Source organism: Eschrichtius robustus, chromosome 12 (genome assembly GCF_028021215.1).
Source record: "Eschrichtius robustus isolate mEscRob2 chromosome 12, mEscRob2.pri, whole genome shotgun sequence".
Lineage (NCBI taxonomy): Eukaryota > Metazoa > Chordata > Mammalia > Artiodactyla > Eschrichtiidae > Eschrichtius > Eschrichtius robustus.
In genome coordinates, this window is record NC_090835.1 from 16,647,434 (window position 1) to 16,672,795 (window position 25,362).

Genomic DNA, 25,362 nt, shown 5'->3' on the forward strand with positions numbered 1-25,362 from the left:
TCATGAGATTGCAGCAATTCAGTCACATCTTCAGGCTCCGCTTCTAATTCTAGTTCTCTCACTGCTTCCACCACAGCTGCAGTTACTTCCCTCACTGAACTCTTGAATCCCTCAAAGTCATTCATGAGGGTAGGAATCCACTTCTTCCAAACTCCCGTTTATGTTGATATGTTGACCTCTTCTCATGAGTCATGAATCTTCTTAATGGCATCTAAAATGGTGAATTCTTTCCAGAAGGTTTTCAATGGACTTTGCCCAGATCCATCAGAGGAATCACTATTATGACATCTTTGGCCTTGCAAAATGTATTTCTGAAATAATAATACTTGAAAGTTGAAATTACTCCTCGATCCGTGGGCTGCAGAATGGACGTTGGGTTAGCAGGCATGAAAACAACATGAATCTCATTGTACATCTCCATCAGAGCTCTTGGGTGCATTGTGAAGGAGCAGTAATATTTTGAAAGGAGTCTTTGTTTCTGAGCAGTCGGTCTCAACAGTGGGCTTAAGGTATTCAGTCAACCCTGTTGTAAACAGATGTGCCATCATCTAGGCTTTGTTGTTCCCTTTGTAGAGCACAGGCACAGTAGATTGAGCATAATTCTTAAGCCCTAGGATCTTCAGAATGGTAACTGATCATTGGCTTCAACCTAAAGTCACCAGCTGCATTAGCCCCTAACAAGAGAGCCAGCCTGTCCTTTGAAGATTTGAAGTCAGGCATTGACTTCTCTTCTCTGACCGTAAAAGTCCTAGGTGGCATCTTTTTCTAACATAAGGCTGTTTCATCTACATTGAAAATCTGTTGTTTAGTGTAGCCACTTTAAATTATTATCTTAGCTAAATCCCCTGGATAACTTGCTGTAGCTTCTACATCAGCCCTTGCTGCTTCACTTTGCACTTTTATGTTTCCGAGACGACTTCTTTCCTTAAACCTCCTGAAATAAGCTCTTTTAGCTTCAAACTTTTCTTTTGCAGCTTCCTCACCTCCCTCAGCCTTCATAGAATATAAGAGAAATTAGAGGCTTGCTCTGGGTTAGGCTTTGGCGTAAGGGAATATTGTGGCTAGTTTGATCTATCCAGACCACAAAAACGTTCTCCATATCAGCAGTGAGGCTCTCTGGCTTTTTATCATCCATGTATTCAATGGACTGGCACTGATAATTTCCTTCAAGAACTGTTTCTTTGCCTTCACAACTTCCTAACCGGTGCAAGAAGCCTAGCTTCTGCCTGTCTCACCTTTCCATGTGCCTTCCTCTAAGCTTAATCATTTCTACCTTTTGATTTAGAGTGAAAGACATGTGACTCTTCCTTTTCCTTGAATATTTGTCCGTTGTAGGGTTCTTCATTAGCCTAATTTCAATACTGTTGTGTCTCAGGAAAGAAGGAGGCCTGAGGAGAGGGAGAGAGACGGGCGAATGGCGGGGTGGGCGGGTGGTGGTGCAGTCAGAGCACCGATTGGTAGGGGAAATTTCCCTCCTCTACTCTTCGTAAGTTCTTGTGGCTGCACTAATAATAAAATTGACACAAGATAGAATAACAAGAGGAAAAGAAACACATTTTAATTCGTGTGCGCAAAGGTCGCATAGAAATGGGACCTAAGAAGTGGCCAAAACAAGCAGCTGTTATAATTTTTGGAAAAAGAAACAGTAAATTTGAGAAGAATTGACAGGGCAAAGAAACTTATGCTTTGGGTTCTTCATTAGTGAAGAACTTAAAGTGTGGGCTTGGGGTAGTAAAATAACAAAGTAACAAGGTTTGTTTATACAGGCTTCTTGGCCCAGGATTCCTGTCTCTGGTGATAAGGGCGTCCTTCTACCTCTAGATACAGGGAATGTACCTTTCACATGAGAAATGTATTTCCTGCTTTCAGGGAGATAGAAAAGAGGCTCAGAGTGTACCTCTTGCATTGGCCATTTAATGTAATTCAAAGTAATCAGTATGCCATTGAGGCATATTTTGGGGTGGCCTGCCCTGGGCCCCAGTAGCTTGCTGTCTTATGTGGATGCCCTAAACACTTAGAGTAGTAACATCAAAGATCAGTGATCACAGTTCCCCATAATAACTATAATAATAATGAAAAGTTTGAAATATTTCAAGAATTACCAAAATGTGACACAGAGACAGGAAGTGAGGAAATGCTATTAGAAAAATGGCCCCAACAGACTCACGTAACACAGGGTTGCCACAAACTTTCAATTTGGAAAAAATAGGATATCTGTGAAGCAAAATAAAGTGAAACTCAGTAAAGCGATGTATGCCTTTATACACGTGTTATTTAGCATAGCAGGCAGGGAAACGTGAAGTGGTCTAAAAGCTGTTTTTCTGACTTTGTCATCTATCACTTTTCTGAAAGCCTGCAAACTACTATCTATATTTGACTTGAACCTGAGGCGGCTGTGAAATCTCCAGTGCATATCCCTTAGTGCCTAAAGAAATTGGCATTTATAGAGCCCTACAGATTTGAAGGAAGGGAATTACTTTTGGTGATTGATTCCTTTGGGCCTTGTTTTTTGTTACCGTGTTTATTTCAGTTATTCAGGCATAATTGCACATCCTTCCATAATCAAATATTTATTTGATTTGGATTCATTTGATTTTGGTTTGATTTATTTGATTTGTTTTTTTAATCAGGTGACTTAGGACTATTTTAGTAGTATAATTTATAATGGAACCACCACTTTCTAAAATGTGTTATTCAGAAAAGCTAGATCAGGAAGGGTGGAGATCCATTTTAAAATACATTTTTAAAGGGTATTTAACCCTATTTTGATGAGCAGTTTGATATGTTACTAATAGTTAAGTAGTAGTACTACTTTGTGTGTGTGTGTATGACAGAGTGTGGGTTTGAGTGTGTGTTTCTGTGTGTCACTGGAGGCTGGACAGGGAGGGAAGGAGAAGCATTAATTTCTCCAGCTTCCTGAGGACTCATTTGTCGTCCTCAGTTGGAAGACGCCTGTAACTTGGCGGAATGCCTTTATCTTCTGCTAATAACTTCATTTCTGTTTACCAGTGAAAATGAACGTTTATTCTGCTTTAAAAAATCACCCACATGGCAAGAAGGGAAATATCAAGTCCCCGTGACATTCCTTAAGGAAATCATTTTAATTTTCATAAAAGAAAATGAGACCTGATGAGGAATGGACAGAGTTATTGTGGTGCTGCCCCTTTATTCGCTAGCCCTTAATTATTTCATTTATTTTATTGCACATGTTTCCCCCTCCGTAGACTTCTTGTGTAGTATTTGCAACCCAGTGAAATCCCTCTCTGGAATTAGCTTCTGAGAGTTGATGTGCGAATTATAACCCAGAAGCACCACCTTTGGATTCATTAAAGGGTGGGCTTCTTGTAGTTAGCTTGTACTGAAGAAAATTTCCATTTTGCAAGGGCAGTGTAAATTTTGCATATCATTTTAATAAGCAAGGCAGGTCAATCAAATTATAGTTGGCTCCAATTAGCACTCCCATGAGCTGTAGGACTCTTTACCTTCTCCTGGACTGCACTTAAAAAGAAAATGTTATTTACTGTCACTGAAGTCATAAAAAAATGTCCATTATTCAGTATAAGTGATGAAGCAAGTGCAAACCTGGCCAGAAGGATTTGTCATATATTTAAGATGTGTGCACCAAAGTGCACATTGTATCAAGCGTAGCAGTGTGCCAAAATGTGTTTATTACAAAGCATTTTCTTTTAGCTGCACAAGCAGGTGGTGGCAGCGAAGCTTCTAGTGTTGGCAACATTTGGGTTTAGAGCTAATCTTAAAATCGCTTTCTAACATTTTCAGGGTCTCTGAACTCCTCTGGAAAGGTACATTTTTTAAAAAAAAATAAATTTATTTATTTATTTATATTTATTTTTGGCTGTGTTGGGTCTTCGTTTCTGTGCGCGGGCTTTCTCCAGTTGCGGCGAGCGGGGGCCACTCTTCATCGCGGTGCGCGGGCCTCTCACTGTCGCGGCCTCTCTTGTTGCGGAGCGCAGGCTCCAGACGCGCAGGCTCAGTAGTTGTGGCACACGGGCTTAGTCGCTCCGTGGCATGTGGGATCTTCCCAGACCAGGGCTCGAACCCGTGTCCCCTGCATTGGCAGGCAGATTCTCAACCACTGCGCCACCAGGGAAGCCCTCAAGGTACATTTTAATAATAAAAATGAGGAAGCCCAGAAGAAATGCATTATATTCCCAAAGTCTCTTCTACCTTAAGTTCCGACTCTGCCATTTTGGGGCGCTCTTCCTGAATTGAGTGTCAGCACGATACCAGCAAGTCCTCATACGAGCTGGGGAATAAGTAATTGCAGTTTGGGTCTGTGGCATGAAGGTCTTGTCATGTTTTTATAAAGCATCACGGTAACTCCATCCTGTCCTTATTAGACCTCATCTTCTCTAAGGAGTGTCTGAACCACTTTCTGTAGCCATGCCTTGCTTCTTTAGCACCCTCGCTAAGGAAGTATGTCGTTAAATGGCTTGCCGATGTTTTGGCTAGTCCGTCTCCGCATTAACCCCAAATCATTGCTAGGCATCAGGTATTGAGTGTCATTGTACTTAGCTCCCACTTGTATTTCCTCATCTTGAAATTTCCTCGCAGCAAGGAGACAGTCCCAGCAAAACAACTTGAACTAAGGATGAGAGAGAGGAGGTTCACTGGATAAATAAATAAATACATGTTCTTCCTGAGAAAAAGGAAGACTGTGTATATACAAGCAAAAATACAAATGGCCTCTAGAAGGCACCACACATTTTTGCCTCAACAAATACGGAAGAAAGAGCTTCACTTTGGCACCGTATCAGTTTTAGCAGCCAAGGTACCAGGAGAGAGATGAAGGCACTCGTTAGGAGAGGAGCTTCCCTGGCAGAAGCCTAAAAATGAAGACAAGGATGTCAGTGCCTAGTGCAGTCAGAATGTGATGGAAGATGCAGGTACCCACTGAAAATACTCCCCATTCCTAAAAGAAAATAGTAGAACTAGAAGTGGTGGTCACAGGGCTGCATTATTTCTTGGAAGCTTCTATTACACAATGCAATGGCTGGTATGTAGTCCCTAGTGGTAGCGACTAAAGCAAGAGAGAGAAACAAAGAAATGTGGAGTACAAGAGGCTAATGGTCTCGCATGACCTTTGTGAAATATTTTTTCACAAAGGTAGGACAACATGACAGCCCTGTAAAGAAGAGAGGAGTAAAAATAATTAAGACAAGAGATCTTAAAAGATTGCCAAACTCATAATTTGGTCTAGAGATAATATTAACCTAGAACAGGAGTCAACAAACTTTTTCTTAAAAGATCAGATAAATCTTTTAAGCTTCATGGGCCATGTAGTCTTTGTGGAAGCTACTCACTCTACTCTTACAGCCTGAAAGCAGCCCTAGACAATAGCCATTGAATGGGCGTGAGTTTGTTCCAAAAGATGTAGTTTACAAAGCAGGCAGCAGTCTGGGCTTGACCTCCTAGTCATTCCTTGCTGACCCATGGTCCCCCAAGTATGAAAGGAGGAAAGAAATGTCACCTTTAGTGTTTTCCCTCCCTGATCATTGTTCTCCTAATCTTAGGACCTTCACAAGCCAGGCTTGTTAGTACTCTGAATCAGAATGGATTTAGGCAGACATTTATGGGCTAAACAAGGAAACCTATATAAATAATATTGTCACCAAAGCAACAATTTACAAAAAAGCTTTTGAAAGACAAGACACTGAAATGATAGAAGTGGTGATAGATGCCTTCTGCTTCGAGGTGCAGACTTTTCATTCCTAACCATTGATCTGTTCTTCTTTGAAACTTAAATTGTCTTCAGTTTTCTACATTTTAGATTGTTGAGTGTGTCCCAGACCCTCCATCAATGTGGTGTCATGTGTAAGCTCTCTAGCAAAATTTCCTTCCCAACTTGTATGAATCAGTTAAAAGCAAGATAAAAATCTTGAGTGACATCAAGCAAGCTCTCAGACCCTTTTAAATATGTTTTATTTAAACATACTTGAATATGTTTAAATATTTAAAAAGCAGGTCAGACTTCCCACTTGGCACTGCAGAAGATTGCCAAAGTTACTTGCACAAATTTGCCCAACTGCAATTTTATTTGACAGAATTTCTTCTAGAAAATGCCTATACAAAGGATTAGATATCCCTCATAATAGAATTTTATAATGGAACTAGAAATAAACCCTTCAATGTCAGTAGTATGTGTATTAATGTATCTCCAGGTAAACACTAAGGTGACATATTTCATGTTAAATTGACTGGCCTTACACTTAAGTGACGCAGGAAGGAATGTGATTGGAGGAGTGATGTCCTCCATCAAATATTACTTTTTAGAAAGCAGAGTTTCAGTGCTCCATTTTGTTAATTTATGGCTTTGATTGGTAAAACCTCTTTGTCCTCTAATAAAAAATATTTCACATTCCCAATGTTCACGTAGCATTGTTAATAGAACGCCCAGCAGCCAGGAAGTTTTGGGACAATGTGCTTATGCACATTACACACAGGAGGTTGGGAAGGGTTTTGTAAAGCCTAGCTTGTTTGAGTATATAAAATTATCATTTTTATTATAGCTTTTTATTTATCATCATGCATAAAATGATGTTGAAAAGTCTCCAAAGAATGCTGATTTGATATATATTTTACTTTGCAGTATACAATTAACATTTATTGCAAATGCAGATTTTTATGGTGAATAAACTCTGAGAGTATTACGGCAGGTATTTTTTACTTTATTCAGTACACAGTAAATCACATAATTTTCTAATGTTTTCAGTCAGAGCGATGCCATATATATTTCAACAAAGACATGCAAGCAATAAATGAAATAGTGCAGATCTTCCCTCTCTTCACTCTAAGACATAAAAGTTATATTTCGTTCCATCTCAATGAGAAAATCTATAAAGAAAGGTAGGTCAGTGCTACAGAATTCTGTGTACCTTTCATGACAGTGTATGCCATATTAAATACAGGTTTGATTTCTTTCCATAAGTCTTTAAGGGTCTGAATCTTTGTACAGAACGATCAATCACTAATTCATTTGCTTTCAGGTTATCCTAGTTTGATACCACTTTTGGAATTACCCCTCCCTAATTGTATTGATTTTATAAACAGATTATGTAAAATCTAATTCTTCCTTAGGCATTAGGAGCTTAGGCTTTCTCCACTTTTTTGTCCTTGGTTGTTTGCTTTTCTTTGAAAATTGTGTCTACAGCACTTAGTACCTGACACATAGTGAACACTTCATTGTTAGGTGTCATCATCATTTGTATTCGTTTCCTGTTGCCACTGCAACAAATTACCACGAATCTGAGGCTCAAAACGCCACAGGTTTATTATCTTATAGTCCTGCAGGTCAGAAGCCTGTGGAGGAGGAAAAATAATTTTCCCTCTACCCTTCCAAGCTCGCTCTCTCTCTCTCTCTCTCTCTCTCTCTATGTATATATATATGTATTTTTTATATATGTAGTGTGTGTGTGTGTCTCTCATATATACATAGGAGTTACCCAGGATAACTGAAATGGCGCAAGCCACCACCTTAAATATAAAAGAAAAGAAAATGTTGGGGTGTGGGAGGAGGAGGCCTGTTATGGGAGGTGGTCAGGAAAAGTACAGTAAACAAGGGTAAGGTGATTATGCAGATTTAAGTTCTTGTCTTCTCCATTGAGAAGAGTTTAGTCATCCTTTTCTTCCTGGTACAGGGAGAGAGGCATCCTTACAAACAGAGATTCCCCTTTTAAATGTAAACGTCTCTTTAAAAAGTGTAACTTGTACTCAAGTTTTCAGAGCTTTTTCTGTCGGCTCCTTCTTAAAAATAATCAACTTAAAATGATCTTCATGCCAAAGAGGCATATTTTGGGGTGGTATATTCTGCTCCCCTTCAAGTCCAACACAAGTCTCACTGGGCTAAAATCAAGGGCTTTGTTCCCTTACTTTTGCAGCTTCTAGAGGCTGCCCGCATTCCTTGGCAATCTTGGCCCCCAGCCAGCAATCCCATCACTCTGTTCTCTGCTTTCTTAGTCATAGTTCTGACCCTCCGGTCTCTGTTCTTTCCTCATAAGGACCTTTGTGATTACATTTTTGCCCTCCCAGATCCATTTCAAGATTCTCAACTTGATCACATCTGCAGACTCCCTTTGCCATGTATATTATTTCCCTATTGCTGCTGTAATGCATTACCATGAATTTAGTAGCTTAAAACACACAAATTTATTCTTTCATAGTTCTGAAGGTCCAAAGTCCGAAACCAGTTTCACTTGACGGAAAATCAAGATGTTGGTGGGTCTGCTGTCTTTCTGGAGGCTCAAGGGGAAAATCTGTTTTCTTGCCTTTTCCAGCTTCTATAAGCCAACTACATTCCTGGACTTACGGCCCCTTCCTTCATTTTCAAACCAAGAGTTTAGCATCTTGAAATATCTTTCTCTGACTACAACTTCTGCTTCTGGCATTACATGTCCTTTCAGTGACTTCCCTCTTATAAGGACCCTTATGGTGACATTGGGCCCACCCAAATAATCCAGAATAATCTTCCCATCTCAACATCCTTAATTTAATCAGATCTTCAGAGTCCCTTCTGCCTCACCGGGTAACATGTTCAGACTTTAGGGATTAGGATGTAGACTTCTGGGGGCCACTGTTCTGCCTACGATTATTAGGCCCAGGCTCTCTCTTAAAGTTGTAGTTACAACATCTCTACCCACGTACTGGGCATTTACTTCTAGGTTACCTGCCTGAGTCTCAAAATCTGTTTTCAGTACAACCTTTTCCATCCCCAGAGTGGTTTTTCTTCCTAATTTTCCTGTTTCTTCTGCTTATTCCACTCAAAACCTTAGAGGTAGTTTTTTGTGTTGTTAGTTAAAGATCTTTTTTTTTTTTTCTTGCTTTTCTGAGGATGTGTTTGGAAGAAGTAGTGGAGGAAGACCATTGTATTATTCTAGTTACATCATATTCCAATAGGTAGGCCATTGTAAGCCAATGGTTTAAGGCTTCTTCTCAGTAACTTAGCCCAGAAAGATGAGCTTTCTGTAAATGGTGGAATTTTTCCTTCTCTGCTTGTTGGGGTGGGGGGATTGGGTGGTGGTCTCAGGATAGGCTTACACTGACTCTGGGATGCTGACTTGTCTGGGCTTGTCTGGAGGGCAGGTACTAAGAATCAACCAGGGATTGGTTTGTATATTTGAAGAGCTTGGGGGATGAGGTGAGGGGACTATCTTGATGCAACATGGGGAGAGGGACAGTTATCTGAAAGGCAGTCAGTGAAAACAGACATTTCCTCCAAGGGGAGGGGCAATTTTTAATACCCAGGCGAGTGTGTCACTCAATTTCAGCAACACCATGTCAGTTCAGGTCCCCTAAGAAGGAGACTGCAAGATGGCATCAGAGAATCAGACATTAAAAAAAAAAAAAGACCTGAGGAAGTGCCTGTGAAGGATAAGGGGGGAGCGAGCAGAAATGGGTAGCGGGAGACTCAGACTGAGATTCAGGTCTGATAGCTTTGAACAGAGAGGGGAGGAAAACTTGGGCAGGAAGAATGCCAGAGCACAGCTCAGTTCTGAAAATATTGTGGCCCTTCTGATGGGGAGTCCTCAAGCCGTAGTTGCCCTTGTGAGGAATCCTGCAGGAGTGCCAGCATTAACACCCCCAGGGAGCCCCTATTAGCAGGTAGCAACCTGGGGAAGTGCAGCCACAGCTCTCATGCACCAGTGGCTGGAGGCCATCAGTTAACTGTGTGCCATGCAGTCGGTTCTTCTCAAGTGAGACCTACTTGGGACCCTTCCGTGTCTACCACAGTCCACTCTGTGATTCTTACACATGCACTTCTTCATGCTCATTTTGGGAGCAGCCTTAAAATGATTTTAATTTTGATATCCTTCCATTACTTCTCTTAACAGTCATTACTAGGTCCTGTAGGCAAAGCTGCCACAATATTTCTTTAACAATGTAATAATAGTACAGTATTTAAGTAGTATCAATTTTAATTTGGGATTAAAAGAAATACTACAAATGCAGTCTTGTTTTATTTGGTATCGAACATTTTCAGTCAAAATTACATAGGTAGTATTTATTCCAAGTTGTTGCATGTAGCTGTTGTTCATACATTCTTCTTGCTGTATAATATTTTCTTTCATGAATTTATTAGATTTTAGGATTTCTGAATCAGTTTTTTTCCATCAGCCATTCTCACTTTAGTATAAACTAGTTTAATAAGATTGACTTATTCTAGTACCCAGCTAAGGTCTATTATGTTAGGGAGCAGCAGATGTTTTGCTCCCCCTGGATTAAAGGGAGAGGTACAGTCATAGTCACTTCATAAACAGAACACTTTGGAAAGCAGAATAAGATTGCTTTGCTTCCTTTAAAGCAAGGTGAGGTTATGGGGGCTTGGGGAATGTTGGGATGGGACTGGATACTTAGAGCCAAGGGAAGAGCCTAAAGGTTTATTTGCTTTTACAGCTGTCAGTTTTAACCATCCCAGAACAAATTAAGCCTATCTTACCAGCATTCTTTAACTCTGTGGTTTGTTTAGCACTAGTGCAAGAGAAAACACCATCAGGGTAGGCAGGAAGCCAATTGTGGAGTGTATGTTTGAGGTACATTTTTTTTCATACAATCCAACAAACAACTTTAGATTTCACGATCTATCACATGACTGAGTGGAATTTCATGAAACACTCTACTGATATGATAGCATGACATAAAGATCAGTTCGAGATTACAAACCATTGTTTCCGAACATCTGCACAGTATGCCGTTGACCTGCTAACCTTTGGAATCATCAGAATTTGCTTTGAAAGTGGAAGAGAGACAGTCATTTTTCATTTCCATCAGGTACTTAACTGCTCTTTACCCTGTTCCCCTTACACATGCTCTTCCCTCCACCTGGAGCACTTTTATCCCTTCATGTCCACCTGTTCTTTAAGACCTGTTCTTCAGTCCTGAGAATGTCACTGCTCCTTCCTTTGAAACCCACAGTAACTCTCACCCAGTCCTGACACATTATCTCATTGTTATTTTTGTGCTGACGTACTGTCCCCCTCTACCAAGCAGAAAGACCCTTCACCATTGGAATTATGCCTTAAATACATTTTTCAACTTGTTATTCATTAAAATTGATTTTGATTACATATATTTTCTAAAGATTCTCTTGGAAAAGCATTACAGTATGAACCAGTGCCATAAGGTTAGTGGAATTGTAAAAGAAAATAGGGCCACAGAAAGAAGGAATCAAATAAACCAACCACAATAACTATACTTAAATAACAACTTGCTTCTAAAAAATATAGACATCTAGAACAAAGCAGCATAGTATTATTTAGTCCTCATCTCAAAGGAGGAAAACAACAGTTCCTTTGGGGAAAGTTAGTTTTCCTTGATCCCAAAGTTCAGGAAAACTCTAATATTGGACCTGACGTAGGAGATAGTAGCATAATTTTAACTTAATTAACTCAATAAGTATTTATTGAGGACTATTAAATGTTCTTGGATGTTTCAGTTTGCTAATTTTAGGAGGGGAAGGCAGGCAGGATAAAATTTGACATTATTTGTTTACCGAGTGGTGGGAGGACAGATAAGTAAATAGATCATTGCATAAAAAGTGGTAAGTACTTAAAGTAGTATAAGCATAGAGTTGCTCTGTATAGAAGCACTTACTCAGAGGACGAGGGTTAAGGAAGACTTCTCTGAGGAGGTGATTCGTGATGTTGGAACCAAGCTTTGAAAAACATTTGGAAGTTATGACAGAATGGGGTTTGGTGTTGAAAAGGGAAGAAGCCTTGGACAGAGAAAAAGGACACTGCAGCCTCCGAGAGCAGCATGTATGAAAACCCAGGTGCAAGAAAGAGTATTGGGCTTCTCAGTTGCTAAAGCCATAAGCAGGGGCCTAACCATGCAGGGTCTCATTTTCATGTTAAGCAATTTTGCATTATTCCAGAGACTACCGAGGAATTGCTGAAAGTGTTATGTCGGGAGTTGACGTGATGAGATTGGGAATTTTAAAAGATCATGGGACATGTAGTATGGAGATACAAATTAAAAGGGAGCAAGACAGAAGCCAGAGATACTTGTTAGGAGGTATCTGGAGCAGCGATAATGATGACAGTGATAATATTGCTCCCACAAGAATGCTAATCAGCAGTGACCTCCATAATAGTGCAGAATGAACACAGCATCACGTCTCCTAACCGTTTCTCTTCATGACCTGCAATAAAGACACTCAGCACTGCTTCACAGTAAAGGTGCTTTCAGATATTTTTAACATGCTATGGAAAATTTTCCTTCATGATGGAATTTCTTTTCTCTAAAAATTTTATTAGAACTATCATATGCTTGGATCTTCAATGAATATCCATCATTTGTCGAAGAAGATAGTCGGAGATTTGTCTCTCAAGAGACAGGCCACCTCTACATAGCCAAGGTGGAACCATTGGATGTGGGAAATTACACGTGTGTGGTGACTAGCATGGTGACAAACGCCAGAGTGCTGGGTTCTCCAACTCCTTTGGTGCTACGTTCTGACGGTAGGAAATGTTTCAAGGGGCAATTCTGAGTGGAAATGCTGTTGCGAATACAAGAAAAAACAAATTGGGAAAAGTGAAAAGTATATCCTGAAGAATTATCATTTTGTTTTTTTCAGAAGAAAACATATTTATGAGTACAATGGCTAAAATGACTCCATCAACCATAGGTCCCTGTACATAATTCTTACTCAGGACTGGCTTCCTAATTTGCAGGGACCAGTGCAGAATGAAAATGAGGAGTCACTTGTTCAAAAATTACGATGAAATTCAAGATGGTGGCAATAGGTCATTAAGCCAAACGCGAGGCCCTCTGAGCCTGGGGCTCACCTTGCGTTCCCGTGACGTCACCGGTCCTGACTTTTGCCAGCTTGAGGTTATTAAAGCTCTGGATATTTTGTCATAGTCTAAAAAGCATCTCTAAAGAAAATTAAAAGAAAAAGTGTGTACATTAGATCCCCAGAACTTATTCATCTTATAATTGAAAGTTTGTACACTTTGACCAACATCTCCCCCATTCCCCTACCGTCACCAGCGTAGTGATTATATAGTAACGTTGTGTTGTGTACTTGAAATTGGCTTAGAGAGTAGATCTTAAGTGTTCTCACTGCAGAAAAAAATTTTAATTTAAAAAATTGAAAATAGTAATTGTGAGGTGTTAAATGTGTTAACTTGACTGATGTAATCATTTCACAATGTGTACATATATGAAATAATCACATTATATGCCCTAAAAAAATCACGTTGTACAACCTAAATACATGCAGTGTTTATTTGTCAGTCATACCTCAATAAAACTGGAGGGTAAAAAAGGAAAATAGGTGTTTCTTCAGCCCCTCAATGACTGTTTCAAGGGAGCCCATGAACTTCAGAGAAAGCAGATTTGGAAGCCTGGGTAACTGTCCCACTTATGCAAAACCGTATCTGATACAGCACAATGCCATGGCCACAAAATACTTTCCAGTCAGTTATAATTGAATTTGACCTTTCCCATTTATTAAGTTACCATTTCTTGTCTCCTGGTAGTCACTTAATAAGTTTAACATTGGTGTCTATGCTACCAGGGTACCATTAAGTAAATTTCCTCCCATAATTTTTGCTCTTTAGGATATTTTAAGAACTCATAGTACATTGTATATTTCGGTTTGACTAGAAATGTCCAAATTGAATACAGAATTAAAAAGCCTCTCGTTTTATATAATGTAAAAGGCCTAGTGGTTTTCTCAGAACTGCTCTGTAAGCTGTAACCTAGGAATCACGGAATCCAAAGTTCCCACATATTTATTAATGTTGCATGTTTGGCCCAAGGTAGCACTGCTTCTAAAAGTACCTACCAGACAGCTAGTGAGTAATTCAAATCATAAGGAAGAGTTAGTTCAAAATAGAGCAAAAAAAAAAAAAAAACAAACAAACGTTTTAACTTTGTATTGTGGATTCACAGGAGTGATGGGTGAATATGAACCGAAAATAGAAGTTCAGTTTCCAGAAACTCTTCCAGCAGCTAAAGGTTCAACTGTGAAGTTGGAATGTTTTGCCCTTGGAAAGTAAGTTTTATAACATTTACACCGATATGCTAAAATGTTAGGTTGCTGTAAGAGATCAAGATAGCTTTTAACAGCCTCTTCTTTTCCTTATTTTCTAAAATTTTCTTTCATTTAGAAGCAAAGAAAAAATTAAAATACAGGGGAAATGCACATGTATAATTTAGTTTGAAACTTTAAAGGCGATTTACGGAAAATGACTATGCCTGCCTAATTTCATAAACTAAATTGGTGTTATTTTTCTTTTGCTTGTTCATTTGTTGTATTATAATACAGTGAGTATACATTAGACTTTTTTCTCTAAATCATGAATTAACTAGAGAAAATGCACAGTTTATTTTATTAAAATATCAACTTAAAGAGATAAATCTTGGCGTTTGCAGGTTTATGTGACTGACAACTGTCTGTGTTCTGCATTTGAAAATCTGTGCCTTTTTTGTTCTATCCTAAGAAAGTTTTATTTTGTCAGGCCTAAAAGGCTTCCAGACCTCTGTTTAAAATAGCAAATAACTTGACAAATTTCTTCTTAGTCCTGTACCTCAGATTAATTGGAGAAGAAGTGATGGACTGCCTTTTTCCACTAAAATTAAATTGAGGAAGTCCAATGGTGTGCTTGAAATCCCCAACTTCCAACAGGAAGATGCAGGTTCCTATGAATGCATTGCTGAGAATTCACGAGGAAAAAATGTCGCCAGGGGACGTCTCACTTACTATGGTGAGCCTTCACTTTGGGCATATTGGATTTTTAACTTTCAATCTCTCTAAACGTTATTGTTATTGGGACTGGGTGGGGGTGAAGTAGGAGGTTTTAGCAGAATCCCAGGGTCCAACTTTTTCTGCTCTACATTTTGTTAAATGAGGATATTTAGCATAGAAGGAATTTAAGAAAATAAATTTTTGCAATGAAGTTGGAGGCATAATATACTCTTACTGCATTTTAAACTGATTGATATGATAATGAAATATTTCATTTTTTTTCCTAAGAGTAACCATTTACTCACTTAACAGTAACAAGGAGAGATCTCCTTTCTGTCTGCCCTTACCTCTAGAAAATGGGATTTTGTATCTTTCTTTATGGTCTTTACTAAGCAGAAAGAAACTGTCTACTGGGAAAACTTGCAATTACTGCATTAGACAAACCACATAAACCCAGGCTTACTTGACTTCCTCAGTGTTATTCTATCCTTTCCAATAACATGGTGTACCATGTTTGCTGCCTTTAATTTATAAGCACATTTATTTGATGTACTGCTCAATTTGGGTAAAGAAAGGTTAGTAACGTTACCTTTATTTAGAGTCTATTTGTAGGAAAATTAGATTATCTTTTTTCCCCAAACTTGTTTTCAAATCCCTTTTATTAAAAAAATATACTAGGTATTTTGATGAAAGCAGGGTTTAGAAAGCAGAAATAAATGATTTTACAAAACGTACTACTAAATATGGGAAGATGTAAGCTCAGTGAATATATTTTTGCAGTTTAATCATTAGAAACATTGTAAAACTAATAGGAATTGAACACTTTTGTGAAAAGCAAATGGCAGTATATTCTGTTTATTTTAAAAACTGGAATTTGAAATAATTTTCAGTGCAAACTTGTACAGCATATAAAATGTTGCAGAGAGGAAAAACTTTGCAAAGACAAATATTAAAAATATAGAGCTTATTATGAACCCCTTCAAAAGAATGTGAAGTTTGCACGTGCATTATGTGTGATTAGATTGACACTTATTTTATGGTAAGGTTATAGGATCCGTCAGGAACAAAATGGAGGCAAGGTTTAATAGCATGAGTCATTCCGTGTTCTAACTCTTCCATCTTGTAACAGGATTAGGTTAGAATACGTAGCACCAAGTTGAAGTTTCCCAGGTGTCAAGTTCTACATGTTGGTGGGATGATATGGAGATGGTTGGGGACACTTAACCCACGTGGCTGTACGGCTCTAAGTCGACCGCAAACAAGTCCTAGTTTATTTTCTCCTTTCTAAGCAGCCACTACCTGACCCAGGGTAAGAAGTGACCATGACAGGAAAACACAGGATATTCCAACTGTCTTAATGTTTCAATAGGAATGTTTTTATCTGTATGGAACAGTGACCCTGCACAAATAATAAAACACTTGTATTGCAAGACATCCAAAGCTAAGCTGACATTTATGTGCCTTATATTCAGGTCCTGGCACGTTTTCTCTGTGGGGTGTTTTCTGCCCTTATCTACCTTTTCCCTTTCTCTGCATATTGGTTGCCCTTACAGTCACAGAATGGCTACCAGCAGTGGCTAGCACATTAGTTCTTGTTCATTCTTCCTTTCTCTAAAACATCTTGCAATTCACTTCTCAAATCTCATTGGCTGTGTGTTCATTCCTAGACCAATCACCAGCTAGGAGAATTGGCTTAAACAACTTAAGAGCCTCTTTTTTGGAACACGGAATATGGTCAGGTTTCCCTGGATTTTGTGGACAATGCGAGGTGATGGAAGAGAGGATAATTCAACGATAAGTTGGGTCATCTTAGAAATAAAGGAGAGAGGAAATGGATGCACAATAGACAACCAACATCATCCACTATACTTAGTAAAGGAGGTCTTAGTAAATGAGGTAGACTGTTGCTTTAGTCCATTATGTAGGTAATATGATATGTACCTAAGAAACCAATTAGAAATAATGAGATAGATGGACTTCCCTGGCAGTCCAGTGGTTAAGACTTTGCACTTCCACTGCAGGGGACGCGGGTTCGATCCCCGGTCGGGGAACTAAGATCCCACATGCTGCGTGGGCCAGCCACAAAAAAAAAAAGATAAAAAGAAAAGAAATCAATGAGATAGAGAGTTTCGTAAAAGCTACTTTACAGTTCTGGCTTAAGACTAGTATATTCAGGGCTTCCCTGGTGGTGCAGTGGTTAAGAATCTGCCTGCCGATGCAGGGGACACAGGTTCAAGCCCTGGTCCGGGAAGATCCCACATGCTGTGGAGCAGCTAAGCCGAAGCCCTGGTCCGGGAAGATCCCACATGCTGTGGAGCAGCTAAGCCGGTGCGCCACAACTACTGAGGCTGCACTCTAGAGCCCTTGAGCCACAACTACTGAGCCCACGTGCCGCAACTACTGAAGCCCGCTCACCTAGAGCCTGTGCTCTGCAACAAGCCACCACAACGAGAAGCCTGCGCACTGCAACAAAGAGTAGCCCCCGCTTGCTGCAACTAGAGAAAGCCCATGCGCGGCGACAAAGACCCAACACAGCCAAAAATAAATAAATAAAAGAAATTTATTTTTTAAAAAAGACTAGTATATTCAATAGATGCCGCGTAGTTCTCTGCTTATCTGCTCTAATATTTCATGTAAAAAATGGTCCAGTAGAATATTTGAATCTCGTATGATGGAATAAGGGGAGAAATCACAATAAATGTACCAGTTGTAATCTCAGGATTGGCTTAGTCCAGCAAATTATCTTCCCATTTGGAGAATAGTAATATGAGGATCCAGTGGAAACTTTTGCTAGAAACTTGAGTCTCAGTCAAGGGATCATGTGTGAGTTTATTTGTAGTCTCCGTCCACCGAGGCTGATAATTCCTGAAAGAAGAAAATGTGTTTTAATATAGAGTAGAGAGGAGTGATTTTGGACTGAACTACACTTCAGACTGGGCAAGTCGTTTATATTTTTTAAAAAACAAAATAAGGTAAAACTCAGATGGGTACATTTTCTCTAAAAGCGAAATAGCTATATTTTCATTTCAATTTCAGTTATAAAAAAAGCAATTTTATGAGATAGAAACAGAAAGACAAACCTTCCCATGGTTGAAATTAAATAGAAATAGATAAACTGTTTCTCCATATGGAGGATGCAAATGTGAACCCCGAAGTACACATCGCATGCATAATGCAATGTGAAACCAGGAAGACATCTCACCTCCTAGTCTCGGGTCTAAAACACAAGCTGAGACTTGGCTGAATATACTGTGTGTATTGAATGACTTTCATTATGAGTGGTACGTTGCTTCCATCTGTAAAAGGATTTCCCAAGTGTCTTCTAAAATGTAAGTAAAAATGACAAATGAACCTGATGCAACTGATTTTGCATACATCATTTAAGGTGGCATGAGTTACTTCTTTTTCATAAAACATCGTTTGATTCAAATTGAAGCAATTTATCCATCTTTCCCTGCTTACATTTTCATTTGCACAGAGGTTCATAAGATGTTCACTAGTTTGTATTTAATTAAGAGTTATTTCTAAGTTGAAGGAAATATTTTTTTCCTCCACTGTAGAAGTTTCTCTTCTATGGATGCTGATTTTTAGTGCAAATTTAGACTAGTATCTGCTGTCATTCACATATTAAGTTGTTATCAATTGTGATCTCATAATTCAAAAATGCACTTGGACAAGAAAATCTATTTTGCGTACCTGCATTTTTTTTCTACTAATAGACATCTGAAGAATGTAATACAGTGCCCAGAATTTCAAAAACAGAGAAAGCATAATGAGTTTGACTTAGGAAAAGGCAGATTGTAACATCCATCCTCAAATCTAGAAATGTTTCATATACCCACTTAGTAAATACTTAGGGAATTAAATATAATTTTAGCCACTATGCTTACGTTAATCTGTTATTGCCCATAGTCATATCCATTTATATTTATGTGGATAAAGTATTTGTTTTTTATTGTGGAGTGGTTTGAGTTTCTTTTTTTTTTTCCATTGCAGCAAAGCCTCATTGGGTTCAACTCATAAAAGATGTGGAAATAGCTGTGGAGGACAGTCTTTACTGGGAATGTCGGGCAAGTGGTAAGCCCAAACCCTCCTACCGATGGTTGAAAAATGGAGAAGCCCTTGTGCTCGAGGTAAGGTAACATGCCTGGTTAATCCACTCTGTCCCCACTTTGTGTAAATAAATGCCTTTCCCAGTGACCAGTGCCAGAGTCAACTGGTGAGTTTGCATACATTCATCTGAACAGTTCATACCACGTTCATGTAAGCAGTGGTACAGAGGTAAAAAGGATAAAGTCGAGTACTCAGTGTGCCAAGGAGGAAATATTTTCAATATTGAATTTCATTGGGAAAAGGTGATTTTATGAATTTAGTACATAAAATGATATACCGTCAACCCATGAACAATGTAGGCGTTAATCCTCGTATAATTTATAGTCTGTCCTCTGTGTCCTCAATTCCTCTGCATCCACAGATGCAGCCACCCAGGGACCATGTAGTCCTGTAGTGTTTACTATTGAAAAAGTATCTGCAAATGAGTGGACCCCCGTAGTTCAAACCTTGTTGTTCAAGGGTCCACTGCACTATTTTTTTTCATTTTGAAATTAGAGAAGGCTTTACTTTAATAAAATGTAGAATGTAATTTCCTTTTTCGTGTTTGATAACTTGCATGGCCTCTGGAGAATAAATGTATCGATTACTTCATTACCTTGTTACATGAGTACTTATTTTCTCAATCACTTCTCTTCTCAAGCCAGGTAATTTTTGCTCTTTTTAAAAATTGTGTACTAAGTCAGTTATGTTCCTTCAAAGTTCTACACATAACCTTTCATAATACCTACAAACCTTTAATAAATGTGTTTCCCAGAACCCTTTTTAATACATAGAATTTATAATATCTTTAATTTGCATGATTTTAAAAAGTGGTGAAAACCTTTCCAGTTAATGGGGTGGGAAGCATGGTAGATTTCTTAAAGTCTGCAACTTTATCCACAGGGAAAAATGAAATAGTTGCAATATTTTACATCGTGCTTTGTTGTTCATTTTACTGATATACTCTTTGACTGAAGGACGTTTATTAGTATTTCCAATGTCTAGCTGTTATGTTAAGTCATTCTCACTGTTTCAAATAAGGGAAATGTTTAAATTTCAGCTCAGATTGCCTAATCCCATGAGAAAAATTAAGGAGGTTTGTGTATGATTGAAATAATATTCAGTGGTTATCTTTTGTCTTCTAAAATGGTATACACAAGACATTTTTATTATCATCTAGGAGAGAACACAGATAGAAAATGGTGCCCTTACAATATCCAACCTAAATGTGACCGATTCTGGCATGTTCCAGTGCATAGCAGAGAACAAACATGGTCTCGTCTATTCCAGTGCTGAGCTCAAGGTTGTGGGTAAGACTAATTTTCTTGTCTTATTATTTTTTTTCTTAAATCCTCCATATTTGCCAGAAGCAGAAATATTTACTTTTCGTATTAGATTCCTACATCTAATAACATTTTCAGTATCACAGCAGAATCATGCAGGGTTTCTAATCAAGGCACACATTTTAATGATTTCTAAGGGAAAGCACCAATTATGACCAGAATTAAGGCCCAAAGACTGAAGTAGAGAAGCAACAGGGAGAGAGTGTTGACCTAAGACATCCTTATTATCCATTTCCAGCAGTACCAACTAAGTAAGTAGTACCTTTTAAGAGAATAAGTGACTCTGGTATTCTCTGTTGCTGGTCCATAAAAGTAAATATCAGAATTCAAATCAGTAGTTTATTGATCCAAAAGGAGTTGTCTTTGTCTTTAATAACTCTGCTGAAAGCATCAAGCTTTCGGCAGACCAAAGCTTTAATTGACCAAGGCTCAAGTACTTGAAATTATGAATTATTTTTTTCTTGTACTTTAGGTATAGGAGAAGAAAGGAGATGTTATATCATGTTTAGGGCAGTTGTCCAGAAAAACAGTTTAAGATGCAAATGACTTAAAGTCCAACCAAAATTGTCAGAGCATAACATAGTATGTATAAATAAGAAAGAAAGAGGGGGTGGTGGGGAAGGGAGGGAGGGAGGGAGAGAAAGAGGAGGAGAGGGGAGGAAGTTTGTTGCTCAGTGTTATTAAAATGGAGAATTTGGATTTCAGCTGGACTTGACCCAGGGCTCAAACATCATCACCACTATCTGGCCCCGCATGATGTTACCCAGCATGTTGTTTTCATTACCACAGTCAACCTAGTGGCGGAAGGATGGCTTTCTTAATTGTTCAGATGGAAGTCACAGTGCTACATGTCATTGGCCCCATGTACCTGATTTGAGTCACGTACCCATGGTTGGTCCAACCCAAATGGCCAGAAGGTTGAAAGGCCCTGATCTAACCCAGTATTTCCCAACTGGGGATGATTTTGCCCCCAGGGGATAATGGCAAATTCTGGAGACATTTTTGGCTGTCACGGTGTAAGGGGAAGGTGGGGAAAAAGGGAGCTAGCACGTGCTACTGGCATCTGGTGGGCAGCTGCCAGAGAAGCTGCTAAATGTCCTACAATGCCCAAGGTAGCCTCTCACAACAAAGTCCTGTCTAGCCCGAAATGTGAAGTGTCTCATTGAAAAACACTGGTTTGAGGAAAATAGGTCTTTCTTGGTGCCTGGAAGTTAAGAAACAAATCACATGCACCAGGAAGACTGAAGCTTGGGAGGGGCAGATCATCAACTGAAAATCTGGCTAGTGTTATCCGTGACAGAGAAGTAGGGTGTCATGACAGAAAGAAAGTGGGATTTGCCCATATCTTAAGTCGAAGCATGGCTGTGCTCTTATGTTAAATTAACCTTATGAGCCATAGTTTATTCATCTTTCAAATGGGTGGGTCCCGACCCAGTGTTGCATGGGGTTTTCATATGGGAAAATATATGATCTATGCTTAAAAAAAAGATTTTATTGAAATATAAAAGTATTTTTCATTTGTGTTAGTAAAAATTACTCTCTCAGGATCCTAATTCTTAAGGCCAGCAACCTTTGGATAACATGTCTTCTTTATCTGCAATTATATATATATATATATATATATATATATATATATATATATATATATATGTAGTATAATTCCTTCTATGATCTCCACTTATAAAAAATAAGTTATATTAACTGGGGTATGCCATGAGACAGGGGATTAGATATTTGGGGAAATGCACTCGTTTCTTAACTTTTTTCCGCATTTGCAGTAAAAGGAAGGATGATTTTCTGAGTAACATACTTAATTCAAATGATACATTTTTATGTCTCTTGAATGTTCAGGTATTGTTTCAGGATCAGCATTCTATCCATTATTAGCCAGCATAATGTTTTCTACATATTATAGTATTTAATGGAATTTTGTAACTTAATATAATAATGTTAAGTTATAATATATTTCTCCAACTTGGAAGTTAAAGCTAACCACATGAAAATTTTGTAATAGATCTTGTTACTGTTCATACAAGAGAATAAGAATTCAGTACTCAGCCTTCATTCTAAAAACATTACTGAGCATCTAATGAGTGCCAGGCACTGTGCCACATCTGTGTCCTTGAAGTCACAAGAGAGACCAACCCTACTGTAGTCCTCATGGAACTAACTTTCAAGAACATTCTATTAAATGCCTTTAGTTTTAATAAACTCATGACTGAGCTATTTTAAAACTTCATAGTAAACTTTAAAAATTCTCATATAAAGTAATTGTCTCAGGAATTAGAACTTGCCAGAAAACACAATGGTAGGACTTACTTTTTAAGCATTGAAATCGTCCTGGAGGTGGTACCCAGTCAATCAAATAAATCAAGTACCGATATCTTATGTATCAAGAAACTTTAAAAAATCATAAAGTCAACCTTTGAAATTGACGGGAATTTAAAGAAATGAAATCAGACTTCGAATTGTCATTCTTTCTTCTTTCTTCCTTTTTAGCTTCTGCTCCAGATTTTTCAAAGACTCCGATGAACAAGTTGATTCAGGTGCAGGTGGGCAGCGAGGTCAGCTTGGACTGTAAACCCAGAGCTTCCCCCAGGGCGCTCTCTTCCTGGAAGAAAGGAGATGTGCCCGTACAGGAGACTGAAAGGTATTCTGTTGTCCAGAAAGGTGGTGATTTATTTGCTTCTCACTTTCCATCGTGATGCCAAAGCAGGTGTTCAGTATGAAGTGAAATGCAGTAGCATTTCGATAAAATGTGAGGTGTTCAAGAACCACAATAGCAGTATTTTTGTTTGTAATACTCTCAAGATGATACTCACCAGGTTTTGAAATCTAAAAACAGAGATTTATCTCACCTCTTCCAACATAGAATATTTTAGAAAGGAGTTTCCTCCCCATTTGCCTGGTAAGACTCAAACTGGGATGACAAAGGAATGCCAGCCCTGGACCCAGGCCCTCTCTCAGCTCCTGGTGGCCCAGCATCACAGGGCAAAGAGAAGATATGACGGCAGCATATGCCAGATGAATACCACTCTTGCTGTTGCCCTATATTGAAATAATTTAGCTTCACAGGTATTAGTTTAAGCAGAAGCTTTCTTGATTTCCTGTTTACTGTAATAATATTTAAAATGAAGAGGCAGAATGGGGCCTACTTAAAAGCACAGCTTCTGGACTCAGACTACCGGGGTTCAAATCTGTATTCTTTTACCAGCTACATGAAGTGACTTACTCTTTGTGTGTTTCATGTCCCCATTTGTTAATGGTTATGATGATATTAGCGCATACTTCACATTATGAGTGTTGCTATGTGGATAAAAGACATAAATATCCATATAGCACTTAGGTCAGTACCTGGCATAGAGTAAACATAAGTATTGGCTATCATTATTATTTATTGAGTACTTACTACCTGTTGGAGCATTGTGCTGAAAGCTTCTGGTAAGCAGAATAATGGCCCCAAACATGTCCATGTCCTTATCCTGAAGACATATGATTTATATTATTACATTACATGGCGAAAGATAATGAAAGTTAAAGATGGAATTAAGGTTGCTAACCGTTTGCCCTTAAAATGGGGAGATTATATTGGATTATCTGGGTTGCCTTAAGTATTCACCTGGGCGCTTGAAAGGGGAAGAAGACAGAGGCAGTGTTTGAAAGAAATGTATGGTAATGAGAGAAGAGCAGGAGAGATTTCCAGCATGAGGGGGACCCTGATTGGGATTGCTGGCTTTGAAGATGGTAGAAGGGGGCCAATGAACAAAGGAGTTTCAGACTCCTCTATAAAATGGGAAAATCCTCAGCTGACAGCAAGGAAATAGGGAGCTCAGCCCCGTAACCTCAATGAACTGAATTCGTCCAACAACCTGAAGGAGCAGAAAATGATTCTAGGACCTTCCAAAGTAACACAACCGTGACAGAACCTTGATTTTAGCCCATTGAGACCCATACTGGACTTCTGACCTCCAAAACTGTAAGATAATACATTTGTGTTGTTTTAGGCCACTAAACAAGTTTATAGTAACTTGTAATTGGAGAAAAAGGAAACTAATACAGAACTCTACACGTATTATCTCCTTTCAGTATCTCCGCAACTCTGTGCTGTTAGATCTTATTATCATCTCCATTTTTACTAATGAGAAAACTAAAGCTTAGAGAAATTATGTAATTTGCCTAAAGTCACATAGCCAGGATGAGTCCCATAGCTAGGGCATAACCATCAAGCTTTTTCAATGCCACATTGTGTATAGGGAGCCCCGAATCTGAGAGGTGGTCTCAGCCTTTGAAGTCATGGGGTCCAAATTATTCTTTTTGGAGATGGGGGAAAACAAACAAACGGTTTCTTAGACGAAGAAATGTAGATTTACTTTTCCAAAATTGCCAAGTCTTATTGCAGACAGACAACCAGGTTGAACTGCTTTTACATTACAGTCCCAGAGTTTTTTTTGTGAGTTGGTTATGACAACACAATCTGCTCTCCCTCAGATATTTTATGGGAGACACCTCCGTTAAAAGGCAGCCACAGCAGGGGGACAAGGCCAAGTTGTCAGCTGAGTGGTTACGAAACACAATCCAACTAAGGGCTAGGTGGCACAGAATAGATTTCTGGGGCAGGAAATTAATTAGTGATTTGGAGTTTAATTGTTGAAGCTAGTTTAAACAATTATAGGCACAAACTAGTTAATTTTGGCTATGATGGAAGTTAAGTGTTCGTGTATAACTGGTAACTTTTTTGTTGTCAGAAACATTTTAGAGCTTTAATTGTATGCATACATTAAATAATGGTTATGTTCCAAGGACTTAAATGCTTTGCAAAATAATAAACCCACTTGTCCTCACAGTAGTGCCTATAGTAGGCAGAGGTTTTTAATCTTAATTTTAAAAGGGGATAAAAGATTAAGAGATTTAGCTAAAGGCACACAGGAGAGATTTACGCCCACTTTAGAGAGTGATGGGATAATGCAGGAAAAAAGTTTAAATTCTAGAATCTCACCTGGTATTTTGACTTGGCTACTTGCTACTTTGGTATCATTAGGTCAGTTATGTGACACCTCTGAACATTAATTTCCTCATCTATAAAATAGAAAGAATAATTCCCACCTTATACAGTTGCTATAAAGTAAGCGTTTACCATGATGTCTGATATTTGTAGATCCGCTGATCAGAAAAATGAGGTTATGTTACAGATAAAATGTTGGAAGTAACAGTGGCTGAAAG

At 38.7% G+C, this 25,362-nt stretch overlaps 1 protein-coding gene across 1 annotated transcript in view; it reads left to right on the plus strand.

The window, feature by feature from the left end:
• The window catches only part of CNTN3 (contactin 3), a 310,295-nt gene that overhangs the window by 200,811 nt on the left and 84,122 nt on the right, over positions 1–25,362 (plus strand). The window contains exons 6-11 of the mRNA XM_068557391.1: positions 12,270–12,473; positions 13,912–14,014; positions 14,542–14,726; positions 18,704–18,840; positions 19,980–20,109; positions 22,642–22,792. Coding sequence (XP_068413492.1) covers positions 12,270–12,473; positions 13,912–14,014; positions 14,542–14,726; positions 18,704–18,840; positions 19,980–20,109; positions 22,642–22,792 — 910 coding nt within the window. The remainder of the gene's footprint in view (positions 1–12,269; positions 12,474–13,911; positions 14,015–14,541; positions 14,727–18,703; positions 18,841–19,979; positions 20,110–22,641; positions 22,793–25,362) is intronic.